Source organism: Fragaria vesca, linkage group LG7 (genome assembly GCF_000184155.1).
Source record: "Fragaria vesca subsp. vesca linkage group LG7, FraVesHawaii_1.0, whole genome shotgun sequence".
Classification (NCBI taxonomy): Eukaryota; Viridiplantae; Streptophyta; class Magnoliopsida; order Rosales; family Rosaceae; genus Fragaria; species Fragaria vesca.
Window position 1 is genome coordinate 8,126,490 of NC_020497.1, and position 11,897 is coordinate 8,138,386.

The 11,897-nt window shown below is 37.5% G+C and overlaps 3 protein-coding genes across 3 annotated transcripts in view; 2 read left to right on the plus strand and 1 right to left on the minus strand.

Moving 5' to 3' along the window:
* On the plus strand, positions 1 to 2,176 carry LOC101315379 (UPF0565 protein C2orf69 homolog). Its single transcript, XM_004306939.1, has 4 exons — positions 1 to 45; positions 522 to 641; positions 943 to 1,233; positions 1,487 to 2,176. The coding sequence occupies exons 2-4, from the start codon at positions 534 to 536 to the stop codon at positions 2,054 to 2,056; spliced, it is 969 nt and encodes a 322-aa protein (XP_004306987.1). The 5' UTR covers positions 1 to 45; positions 522 to 533; the 3' UTR covers positions 2,057 to 2,176.
* Positions 2,177 to 4,369: 2,193 nt separating this feature from the next.
* On the plus strand, positions 4,370 to 10,231 carry LOC101290895 (plasma membrane ATPase 1-like). The gene is made up of 21 exons (XM_004306940.1): positions 4,370 to 4,423; positions 4,523 to 4,642; positions 4,735 to 4,833; positions 5,071 to 5,208; positions 5,446 to 5,583; positions 5,749 to 5,928; positions 6,057 to 6,263; positions 6,365 to 6,484; positions 6,900 to 7,019; positions 7,110 to 7,232; positions 7,324 to 7,428; positions 7,512 to 7,656; positions 7,846 to 8,010; positions 8,089 to 8,327; positions 8,433 to 8,465; positions 8,563 to 8,644; positions 8,773 to 8,933; positions 9,168 to 9,380; positions 9,472 to 9,654; positions 9,846 to 10,024; positions 10,135 to 10,231. The coding sequence occupies exons 1-21, from the start codon at positions 4,370 to 4,372 to the stop codon at positions 10,229 to 10,231; spliced, it is 2,901 nt and encodes a 966-aa protein (XP_004306988.1).
* Positions 10,232 to 10,515: 284 nt separating this feature from the next.
* Positions 10,516 to 11,897, minus strand: part of LOC101293641 (receptor-like protein 12-like) — a 3,967-nt gene continuing 2,585 nt past the window's right edge. Inside the window, exon 4 of the mRNA XM_004308460.1 lies at positions 10,516 to 11,118. Within this exon, the coding sequence (XP_004308508.1) occupies positions 10,516 to 11,118 (603 nt within the window). The remainder of the gene's footprint in view (positions 11,119 to 11,897) is intronic.

The following is an 11,897-nucleotide window of genomic DNA, read 5'->3' on the forward strand; positions in this document are numbered from 1 at the left end:
CTTTGCCGATTCTGGCGTGCACTGTGATTCTTCTGCTTCCAGAAAGTAAGCTCTCTATGAATTTTCTTAGCATTCATTTCCAGCGCTTAAAATTTCTAATGGGTTTTGTTATTTGAGGCTGTTTGTGAAAAGTTCTAACTCTGATGAAATTCATTGTGGATTTTTGCTTCATAAACTCCAAGATACAGTTCCATTACTTTGGGTTTTGTACCGTTCAGGATAAAAATGTTAGGAAAGAACTTAAGAGTAGCTTATTTGTGTTATGTGTTCGAGCAATTTCAATGCTTTTTCCCCCAAATTGGTGGATCCACCATTCTCATGATTTATAGCTGGGTCAGAGATCTTGATATTTAATATTGAAGATCAACCTATTTAGTTAACATTGAAGAACATAAGTATATAGTTTGATTGCAGATTGAATTGTGTTTATTAAATCTGTGGTTATGGTTCCCTCGTTACTGAGCTTATTAATCTCTAATAGACCTGTGGCACATCTGATAAATGCCAAACTTTCATTGCAGTTGCTTTGGTTCATGGACCGCTGGTGTGGAGTTCTGAATGTCCCATTACATCCTCTTGCTCGGTCCTGCTACCGTGTTGCAGCATCTCTCTGCCTTTCCCCTACTTCCAAAACACTAATTGTGAGTCTGTATGCCCTCTGCCTTGTAAGGAACTCTTACACAGTCGTTGCCATTCATGAATGAAGTTTGTAAAACCTTGTTTTTGGTGCTCAGCTGAGTATCATGAAATGCAAGTCAGGGTTTATGTTTCTCCCGAAATTTGGAATATGAAATTTACTACAAGGTTTAGTCTTTAAATTATGAGTGTATCCGTGCACGAGGACAGATCCTTTCACCCCAGATTTTTGAATTACTGCATTCAATCACCTTTCCAACGTTGACGAATAGACTTTAACGTGTCTAAAAGTTTTCCTGGAGGCAGGTTCCTTCAGCAAATGCCATCTTTTTCGGCGGAGATCGAGTGGCAGGCACTGGTAATGAAGTTGTTGAGAGGTTATCAGACTTGCAAAATATAGCTGAAATACTGGTTTCAAAGATTGGTGGTTCAGTCAATGCTTGGGTTATTGAAGCTTCTGATTTCAATGGGCCTTTTGCTGTGTACAAGGACTTCATACCATCTGTTAATCAATGGGGAGAGCCAAAGTTATACTGCCCTGATGGATATCCAGCTTCTGGATCAATTGTTTCACTCTTGTCAAGTTTCCTTGAAGAGGTACATTTAGAACTCCTATTGGCTCTAAAATTTTTTAACTGTTTTACTTGGATAATATAAAAGGAACTAAAGATATCAACCTGATCTAGTTGCATTTCTGGCATCTTATTTTCTGGCATATTTATGAGCTACATTTTAAAATTCTTAATCGCACAAAATTGATGCTATTGTTTTAAACATTTAATTTGTTGTCTTAACTTTAAAGTATTCTTAACAGTAGATGTTCTGGGATCTAAAACTATAATGATTGCAGGTGAAGAGTCACATAGTGAGACAGAAAGCATTGCCCTCACCCGGAATATCCACATCGCATTTTAGTCAACCTAAGATATTAATTTTTGGATTTAGCAAGGGTGGCACTGTGCTTAACCAGATAGTTACTGAGCTTGGCTTCTCAGATATTGAATTATCTAGAGATGAGCTCATGGAGGAAAAGGAAATTAGTATGGAAGAAGATATTCATATCATACCTAGAACAAAGGAAACCCTTTTGACCAGTATCAGAGAGATTCATTATGTGGATGTTGGATTAAATTCACCTGGTGCATATATCACTGATGATGGTGCAATTGAGAAAATCTCCAAACGCCTAACACAAGTAGATAAAGGGATCTGTTTTATCCTTCATGGAACACCCAAGCAATGGCGTGACAGCAGACGTTCTTGGATATGCGATGAAAAAGACAAGTTGGTTGATCTGCTTGAATATGAAGCTCAGAGAAGCGGTGGAAAATTACAGGTTTGTGAGAAATTCTATTTTGCTGATAGGTCACCTGATTTGCAGATGCATTTTGAAATAATTGAAAAATTGGATGTCAGTTAACCACTATAAAATATAAAAGTCATTGTAATTATACTATCAAGAATAAAGTAAACGAAATGTGCAATGAATGTTATGATTGTATTTTTAGTTATATAATGAAAATAAGAGTGATTGTTAAACAAATAGATGTTTGTAATTAGTTGTAACACTTCTCTCCATGAAATTCACTATCAGGACTTATACAAGAATCTTTGAATTATGGCAATGGTATGAAATTGTTATGGAAGACAAAAATCTTCACCCCAGCAATTTCTTTGGTATTGCAAGCCTATGATAGGACATGTTTTATGCGGCCTACGGGTTTTGAGACCTGAATGTGCTTCTAAATATTAATTAAATGCTAATAGAATGACCTTTGGTTTTCAATTTATCTTTGGCAAAGTATCTAGAAATCAGGATATTTTATATGCTTCAACTGTACGAGGCCGTACTAGGCCGTCTTTTGGACCTTGGGAATTGAGTTGTTTACAAAATAGGGGCAGGAAATGAAGATGACAGAAGGAACCTAACAAGTGAGTGAATCCTTTGGTAAAACAGCTGCTACCAATTGGAGTATTTATAGTTTGATTTGTTTATGTTCTGTTTGGTTTCCTCAATGTTAATTGATAGTTTATTATTATGTAATGTCTCATACAGATGGTCCCTAGTTGATTATATGTTTCTTTTATTATTTTTATTTTGTTTCTTTCCATCTAAGCTACATGCCCAATTGCCCATCCTTTTGCAACTTAGGACTGTTGGAGAATGTAGAACCTTTTAAAATTCTCCAGTATAGTTTGGTTCATCATGCCTACTGGGAAAGTAGTTGTGGTAGTCAGTGAAAACTTTACTTTCCAAGCTGACTTGATTATGTTTGATATTCTTTCATGTCTGTTAGAGAATGTAGAATCCCATATGAATTTTAACTTCTCCATTTCTCCAATCAAGAAGTGCATTGCGCCCGGCTAACCAGTCTAGTTTTCTGGTAGTCCTGAAGACTAGATTCAAAGTCGTGCATCGTTCTTGGTTGTTTTCTATTTATTCTGCATGGTGATGATTGAATTTGTTTGATTTATCAGCTAGGAAGGTAGTGATCAAAAGAACATTACACAGCCAAGAAGCCGGCCCTGTACGGTTGTACGTTCTAGGAATTGTGCTTGTTAGTCAAATAGTCTTCAGGAGATTGATGTGCCAAAATCTAGAACAAATAAATTATAGAATGTGACTGGGGACATCAGCAGCTCTTTGTTTTTTTTTTTTGTCTTTTGATTTTGGACTAGAGGGTAACTCTCTTATCCCATCCCACTCCTGATATCAGTGACGAGTTCATCATTGACTTTGAACTTGTGATCTCTACGGTATATTGAGCTACTCTGGGACATCAACAACAGTCTCCTACTAGTAGTTAAATTAAAAATGAAAAGATCCGGCCAAGCTTAGTGTAAACTTATAAAGGAAGACGTTTCTTATATCCTTCGTTAGAACTCCGGTAGAAGACCAGATTTAAGTCACTAAACACAAAAACATAAGTTACTACAACAATGAGTGTGGATCGTAAAATGGAGTGTGAATTTCACTCCGAAACCAATGTTAATTGTGAATTTGTGATTGTCTTGTTTTGTTTTAAAATCCCAATTAGTCATAATCAGAACTCAGAAGGATAGAAAGCCACAAAATCTTCCCTAAATCAAGTCCTATTAAAAACAAAGAAAAAATGGAGCAGTACAAGGACGGTAGAACCTGTACGGTCACTAAAGGGTAGAAACGATGGGACCAAAGCGCAACAACAAATGGCGGCAAAGTAAAACTTCCATTTTGAATATACAATCCTTCTGCTGAGAGAGACCCTTCGGCTGGCACTGGCCGGCTGATCGAACCTCTCAAACGGGCTAGCACGTCATCTTCCTTTATGGACCCACCACCACCACCCTCCTCCTTCCAAATGGGATCCTTTTCTGTCTCCATCATTTGTTTATTGGATTTGTACTCGGCACAATCCAAAACCAGGAGGGTCATTGCTGCCTTTATAAATGTTAAGCTGTTTGTGCAGTTTTGGGCACACTGCTAGTGCACTCATACAGTGTTTGAAATTATTGCCTCAACGAGAGTTGGGAGGGTAACGAAGGGTCACATTGGGTTTTGGAAGACTTGAGGCGAAGCTTTATGTTGTAGGTTGGTTAGTTAGTTACTGGTATGAGCATTCTGATTATGTTTCGATTGCGTTATTGTTCTCTGTGTTTTTTGTTGTTTCATGGGGTTGTTATTGATGAAATGTGACAGTGCAAATTCCCTACCAACTACTAGGTGGAGAGTTGAGGCTGAAGGACATCGAAAATGGTTACAAAGTCGGTTGAACTTGATGTGATCAACAAGGAATCTGTTGATCTGGTATGTGTAATATAGTACAGTTATGCTGTGAGTAATATCCTCAAGTTAAGTCTTCCTTGAAAATCTTGTTTTGATAATAGTTGGGGTTGATTTATGCAGGAGAATGTTCCACTGGAAGAAGTTTTTGACCATCTTAAATGCACAAAAGATGGTTTAAGCTCTGATGAAGTTAATGAGCGATTGGAATCATTTGGTTACAATAAGCTTGAAGAAAAGAAGGTAAGAAAGCAAATGTTAAGCATGATGCTGTGTACCATGGTAATCGTTGATCCAACTCCCTTTAATTGTTTTACTTTTCTTTTAACATATAGGAAAGCAAATTTCTAAAGTTTTTGGGGTTTATGTGGAATCCACTGTCCTGGGTTATGGAAGCTGCAGCTATCATAGCCATTGTTTTTACCCAAGGAGGGGTAAGTTTACAATATAAACTTTGCTATGTTCTTTTCCTTTTTTGTAGTAGAGTTACTAGAGTATGAGTATATAAAGTGCTGAAAACAAAAGAAGGTAATCATTCTCATGTTTTAATTGAAAAGAACATGAGAAGGTTTTAAATTTATTAAGTTGATCAACAGAAAAAGGAAATGGTTTTCTTCATATTGTAGTGAATTTGCAGATCCTAGATGGTGACATACAGTATTGTTTTGCAGAAAAAGGATGCTGATTATCATGATTTTGTTGGCATCATCGTCCTACTTATTATCAATTCCACCATCAGTTTTATAGAGGAAAACAATGCAGGCAATGCTGCTGCTGCTCTAATGGCTCGGTTGGCCCCAAAAGCAAAGGTCCTTATCTTTAGAGATTACTTTTGTATAAGCTAGTTAAGTGCAGCTTTACCTACCATCAATTCTACTGTTTATTGTTGTATTTATCTTATTATCTATTATGTTAACATTACATGGATCGTATATTGATCAAGACCCCTCACGATAAGATGTTTTGGCACATTGACATGCACTAACAAACAATGATTTTAATTCCTTTGGTTTGTATTGTTTTCCGACGTATGATTTGTTACACAGGTCTTGCGCGATGGAAAATGGAGCGAAGAAGATGCTGCTATATTGGTTCCTGGAGACATAATTAGCATTAAACTTGGTGATATTGTCCCAGCTGATGCACGTCTTCTTCTTGAAGGAGATCCCCTGAAGATTGATCAGGTAACTCGATATATGTTGAGTATTTCATGTCATTGAATCAAGCCATTGGATACCATCTTACATATTGTGTTGAAAAAACTTCATTCATGAATAAGAGTCAACAATCTACTACTATGTGGATTGTTCTTGCCATATACATCTGAACCTTGTCTTTCTCACTTGTAGTCTGCTCTTACTGGAGAATCACTTCCAGTGACCAAAAATCCTGGTGATGGGGTTTACTCGGGTTCAACATGCAAACAAGGAGAAATTGAAGCAGTTGTTATTGCAACTGGTGTCCACACTTTCTTTGGAAAGGCAGCTCACCTTGTGGAGAACACAACACATGTTGGCCATTTCCAGCAGGTTTATTTCTCCCCAATGTATTAATAACATATGAGCTTCTCTAATGGCTCATAACAAGTGAGAACAAGTTCATTAATAATGTCACTGCTGCTCAAGATAATAAATTTGTACTTGTTTTATGGTTGCAGGTTTTAACCTCAATTGGAAACTTCTGCATTTGTTCAATTGCAGTTGGGATGGTTATCGAAATCATAGTGATATATGGAATTCATGGGAGGGAGTACCGTATTGGTATTGATAACCTACTTGTCCTCCTAATTGGTGGGATCCCTATTGCTATGCCAACTGTTCTTTCTGTAACAATGGCAATTGGTTCACATCGCTTGTCCCAGCAGGTTTGTCAAGTCACTTTGGAGTCTTGTTTGGAGATGAAATTGATAAATGTAATCCACACTAATGCAACATTAACTTAATGGCCGGTCCATTTCTTTTGCAGGGTGCCATAACAAAGAGAATGACGGCCATTGAAGAAATGGCAGGAATGGATGTGCTATGCAGTGATAAAACAGGGACACTTACGCTTAACAAGCTCACAGTAGACAAAAATATGATTGAGGTTTTACTCTTGTCCCTTCATTCCACTTTAAACTTAAGCCATATGATGCAGATGTACCATTTACAAAGTATTAGTCCTTTCACAGCTGAAACATATCATCTGGTAAGCCAGTCACATCAGATGAAGTTGTAAGACAAGTAACTTGTGTGGCCTTCATCTGAGAGAAATGCACCAAGAGCTACATATTTTACAGAATTCTTAAATCTGGTGCTGTCAAACTTAATATAGTAACATTTCTTAGGCATTCACCGAAGATTAAGGAAGCATACTACTAATGCTAAACCCCATTATGAATACAAATTGTAAAAATTTGTCTACTAACTGGTCTTCCCTGCATATAAATTCAAAATTATGCTTTTTTTTTTTTTATCTAAGTTAAACGTTTACTAATTTTCTATTATTTTGGTGGGGGAAGGTTTTTGCCAAAGGTGTTGACAAGGATCAGGTTATACTTATGGCTGCAAGAGCATCAAGGTTAGAGAATCAAGATGCTATTGACACTGCAATTGTTTCGATGCTTTCAGACCCTAAAGAGGTATTTGCAGATCAATCTTTCTAAATTATTGATCTTATGTATTCCTTAAATTTTCTTGTCTTATTTTTATTTAAATTTTATGTCAACTAGGCACGAGCTGGAATCAAAGAAATTCACTTTCTTCCTTTCAATCCAACTGATAAAAGGACTGCACTTACATATATTGATGGTGCTGGTAAAATGCACAGAGTCAGTAAAGGTGCACCAGAGCAGGTGAATACAATCATAAACATGTTTGAAATAGTCCTCTAAACCTCACCATGTGTTCCAAAATTTCTGTATCTAATCAAGCATATTCTTGTAGATTATTAATCTGGCCCATAACAAAACACAAATTGAAAAGAAAGTACATACAATGATTGACAAGTTTGCGGAACGTGGACTACGATCCCTTGGTGTTGCTCGCCAGGTAATTAACATCTTATGAATTTACATTTCCTGCTATGCATAGTCTGCTTAGATTATTGAAACGAAGAAGATGATTTACTCCAGGAAGTTCCTGCTGGAATAAAAGACAGTCCAGGTGGTCCATGGGAATTTGTTGGCCTTCTCCCATTGTTTGACCCTCCTCGCCATGATAGTGCTGAAACAATAAGAAGAGCTCTGGAACTAGGTGTCAGTGTCAAAATGATTACAGGTATATAACTGGATTTTCTGCTTTTAAAGCTATCTATGACTATATGTCATTGTGTACAATTTCACCGAACTTTCTTTCCATGGGTGCATAGGCATGCATGGTAACTTGATTGATGTGGTGTTTGTTTTAATTGTTAAGCAAAATGGAATTTGCTATAATGGCTTGTAACCTTCATGAATCGCATTGTAGGGGACCAACTTGCAATTGGTAAGGAAACAGGAAGGCGACTTGGAATGGGCACAAACATGTATCCTTCTTCAGCTCTTCTTGGTGAAAGTAAGAATGGGGATCTTGCTGCTATCCCCATTGATGAACTCATTGAAAAGGCTGACGGTTTTGCTGGTGTTTTTCCTGGTTAGTCTTTTTCTTTCATCATACAATCCCTGTGGCTTGACTTTGAATCCAATATCTGATCATAACTATATCCTTCAGAGCATAAATACGAGATTGTGAAGAGACTGCAAGCACGAAAGCACATCTGTGGAATGACTGGTGATGGGGTGAATGATGCTCCAGCCTTGAAGAAAGCTGATATAGGAATTGCTGTAGCAGATTCGACAGATGCTGCCCGTAGTGCTTCTGATATAGTTTTAACAGAACCTGGATTGAGTGTAATCATTAGTGCTGTGCTAACAAGCCGTGCAATATTCCAGAGAATGAAAAACTATACGGTAACCTACTAACTGCTACAAGATCCAAGATTACTTTCGTTAAAGCTTTAGCTGTGCTACAACAAATGCTTAATTTCATTTTTCTTATTATTTTCTATTTCTCAGATATATGCTGTCTCAATCACCATACGTATTGTGGTAAGATTTCATTTTAAGATACAATCTTATGTGTTCAAACTTTTTCAATGTCTCTTGGCATGGTTCTTATCTCGTTTGTTATGAATATGTATTACAGCTGGGGTTTATGTTGCTGGCTGTCTTCTGGAAGTTTGACTTCCCTCCTTTCATGGTTCTTGTGATTGCTGTTCTTAACGATGGTTAGCTTTGCTAGTTCGATCCTTCTCATTCATTTAATGGACTTCTTCATGACTTCATCTTCTGTTTGTAAACAGATTGTGTCTTTTTATCTTGCTGCCATCACCTAACTTGTTGCTTTCTTTTATAGGTACTATCATGACCATATCTAAAGACAGGGTCAAGCCATCTCCATTTCCTGACAGTTGGAAGCTCAGTGAAATTTTTGTAACAGGGGTTGCCCTTGGTAGTTACTTGGCGTTGATGACTGTTGTATTCTTCTGGGCAGCCTATGAAACCGATTTCTTTCATGTAAGTGGTCTCCCTTGTCTTATTATGTTGTGAAGAAGTCAATGGGGAAACTTCTAATTTTTGTCGTTGGCCAACAAAATGCAGGGTGCCCTTTCAGACTAATGCAGACATAGTTTGGATCATCTTTGTATATTTTTGTTCTGTTAGATATAGTTTGGATTATCCTCTGCCGTATTGGTTGGATAAGTTTCCTGTTACTTTATTGATCTATGACACAGCCTTTCTCCCTTGCAGAAACATTTTGGTGTGGAAAACTTCAATCAACATAAGCTTGATATGAAAAATCCTTCTATTTCTACTCCAGTAAAAGAAAAGTTGTCTTCTGCTTTGTATCTCCAAATCAGCACCATCAGCCAGGCGTTGATATTTGTTACTCGGTCCAGGGGATGGTCGTTCACAGAAAGACCAGGCCTTTTGCTTGTAGTAGCCTTCATCATTGCTCAACTGGTACTGAATTTCAGTGAGCTTTATGCTTGATATAGTATAATATTAAATATTTTCAATGACATGACTACTTATGCCCTATATAACTTTGCAGATTGCTACAGTATTATCTGCCACTGCAACCTTGAAATTCACAAATATCAGAAGTATCGGTTGGGGTTGGACTGGTGTTATTTGGTTGTTCAACATTGCCACTTACATGCTACTTGATCCCATCAAATTTGCTGTCCGCTACGCACTCAGTGGACAGGCATGGGGTTTAGTAGTAGACCAAAGAGTGAGTAATTCTTACTTGCAACTAGTATTATTAGTGATAAATTTCTTATAAATGTAAAATGTCAATGAAAGAATAGTAAGAAACTTAAAAATTTTGACGCAGAAAAGCAATTTCTAGTGTTCCAACATCCTTTGTCCTATTTATCTCAAAATTTCAAACCTTATTTGATATCCATTTATGGGTTTTACCAGACTGCATTTACTAGCAAAAAGGATTTTGGGAAGGAATCTCGTGAGGCTGCATGGGCAGCTGAACAACGAACACTACATGGACTGCGATCTGCTGAAGGGAAACTGTTTGCAGAGAAGAGCGCTTTTAGGGACATTAATCTCATGGCAGAAGAAGCTAAAAGGCGCGCAGAGATTGCAAGGTCAGTCTTTCCAAGATGCTCATATTCTATTTTTATGGTAGAATTTTGGTTTTTCTTTGCATTTCTTCAGCTTTACAATATTGTTCACTCTGTAACATAACGTTGTGCAGGTTGAGGGAGCTTCACACCCTCAAAGGAAAGGTGGAATCATTTGCAAAGCTGAAGGGTTTAGATATTGATGCCATGAACCAAAACTACACCGTCTAAGTCTATATTCTGCTTTATACCTATACATATTTTTTCTTTCTGTTTTGGGGTCAGCACATACCATGTCCTAGCCGGATTTGAATAAGATTAAATTTATTTATTTTAGTTCATGATGTAATATGTGTGCCATGATGTTTGAATACTACAGATACAAAGGAATAGCAGAGCCCTCCAAGGAAAAAGTTCAAATTCATTCACACCGAGTATTACAGATCATTAGCTTAAATAAATCCAAGTAATACAACACAACGAAAAATAAAATGCAAGATAGTCTGATCGATCACTCATTTTCTGAACCTTCTCATCCTTTTTACAAGTCTGATCAGCATATCAACAATCTCAAGGAACCACTCATCCCACCTTGTGATTGCAACATCTGCTAGAACTACTCCCACCACCAACCCACTCCCTAAACCTGCCAAAGCAAATTTCCAATCAACTTCAATACCAGAACCCTCAGGATTTGTTATTGAAGGCGAAAGGTTGATACCCTCAGGATTTTCACATTTCTTTGGCAATGGATCTCCACATAATCCGGGATTTCCCTCAAATGAAGTGACGTCAAATGTAGATAGTTGAGTTCCACCCGGTATACGACCTGTGAGATTGTTGTGGGAGACATTGAATTTTTCCAAGAAGAAAAGCTGTGAGAGTTGCTGAGGTATCTCCCCCGAGAGGTGGTTCTGTGAAAGGTCCAGTGATTCAAGCGCTGTCAAGTTACCAAACGATAATGGACTGCAACCGGTGAAGAAGTTATTGGAAATATTCAACAAGCGAAGGCCTTTGAGTTTCCCAATGAATTCAGGAATGTTCCCTTCAAATTTGTTGCCAGATAGATGGATGGCTACAAGGTCCTCTTGAATCTTTGGATAGTTTATCTCAATACCCTTATTTGTTATCGAGATGGAACATTCGAGATAGTGAAATTCGTCTGTATGGTACGTCAACTTTCAATCCTTATAAACTTTGGTATACCAACTTTCTTAAACATCAGAATGGTATGTCATGTTTTGCCCCCGACTGAAGATTGGTACTTTTGACCGTCAGCTCCGTTACAGCAGGTGCTAGCTGCCAATTTTTCATGGGTATTTTGGTCTCTCCAATCATCCCACCAATTCCCTAATATTTTCCCACCAATTTTAGAATGTAGTAAAATTTTTACCGCCAATTTTAGATTCATGTGTTTTTGACCAAATTTAAACTCACTTTTGTACCTATTATTTTTGGCTGGGACAAGTCCTTTAACACAAGAGATCTCTTAATGTAAACATAACTTGGAAAATAAAATGTACAGAATCTAAAATCAACATCCCTTAAATATATAATAATAGTCATAGCAAAAAAGGTCTATAAAATCAACAACAAAAAGCATTGTCTAGCAGCAATAGCCATAATAGCAAAAACTACATCTAAGGTTTTCCTCTTCCACAACAACCTACTCAGATTCTTCAAGGTTTGGGTTTTCTGTGAGCGATCGATTTGTTCCTCCTCTGTTTGAATTGGAGAATGGAGGAGCTTTGTGGAGCTGTTGTGCTTTGGGAATGTTGTGTAGGCACATGAGGAGGTTCTGATTCTTCCACATTTTGTGAAACTTGTTGTTGCTGCATTTGCACATTGTCCACATTTTGAGCAGCCTCTTGCTGGGCATTCTCCTCATTTTGAGCAA

Bases quoted from the DNA above. Each gene is read 5' to 3' on its own strand.
- LOC101315379 (XM_004306939.1), top strand. From the start codon at position 534: ATGGACCGCTGGTGTGGAGTTCTGAATGTCCCATTACATCCTCTTGCT. The intron at 642-942 runs GTGAGTCTGTAT...TCCTGGAGGCAG, and splicing joins CTACTTCCAAAACACTAATT to GTTCCTTCAGCAAATGCCAT. The intron at 1,234-1,486 runs GTACATTTAGAA...TAATGATTGCAG, and splicing joins TGTCAAGTTTCCTTGAAGAG to GTGAAGAGTCACATAGTGAG.
- LOC101290895 (XM_004306940.1), top strand. From the start codon at position 4,370: ATGGTTACAAAGTCGGTTGAACTTGATGTGATCAACAAGGAATCTGTT. The intron at 8,328-8,432 runs GTAACCTACTAA...TCTATTTCTCAG, and splicing joins AGAGAATGAAAAACTATACG to ATATATGCTGTCTCAATCAC. The intron at 10,025-10,134 runs GTCAGTCTTTCC...AACGTTGTGCAG, and splicing joins AGGCGCGCAGAGATTGCAAG to GTTGAGGGAGCTTCACACCC.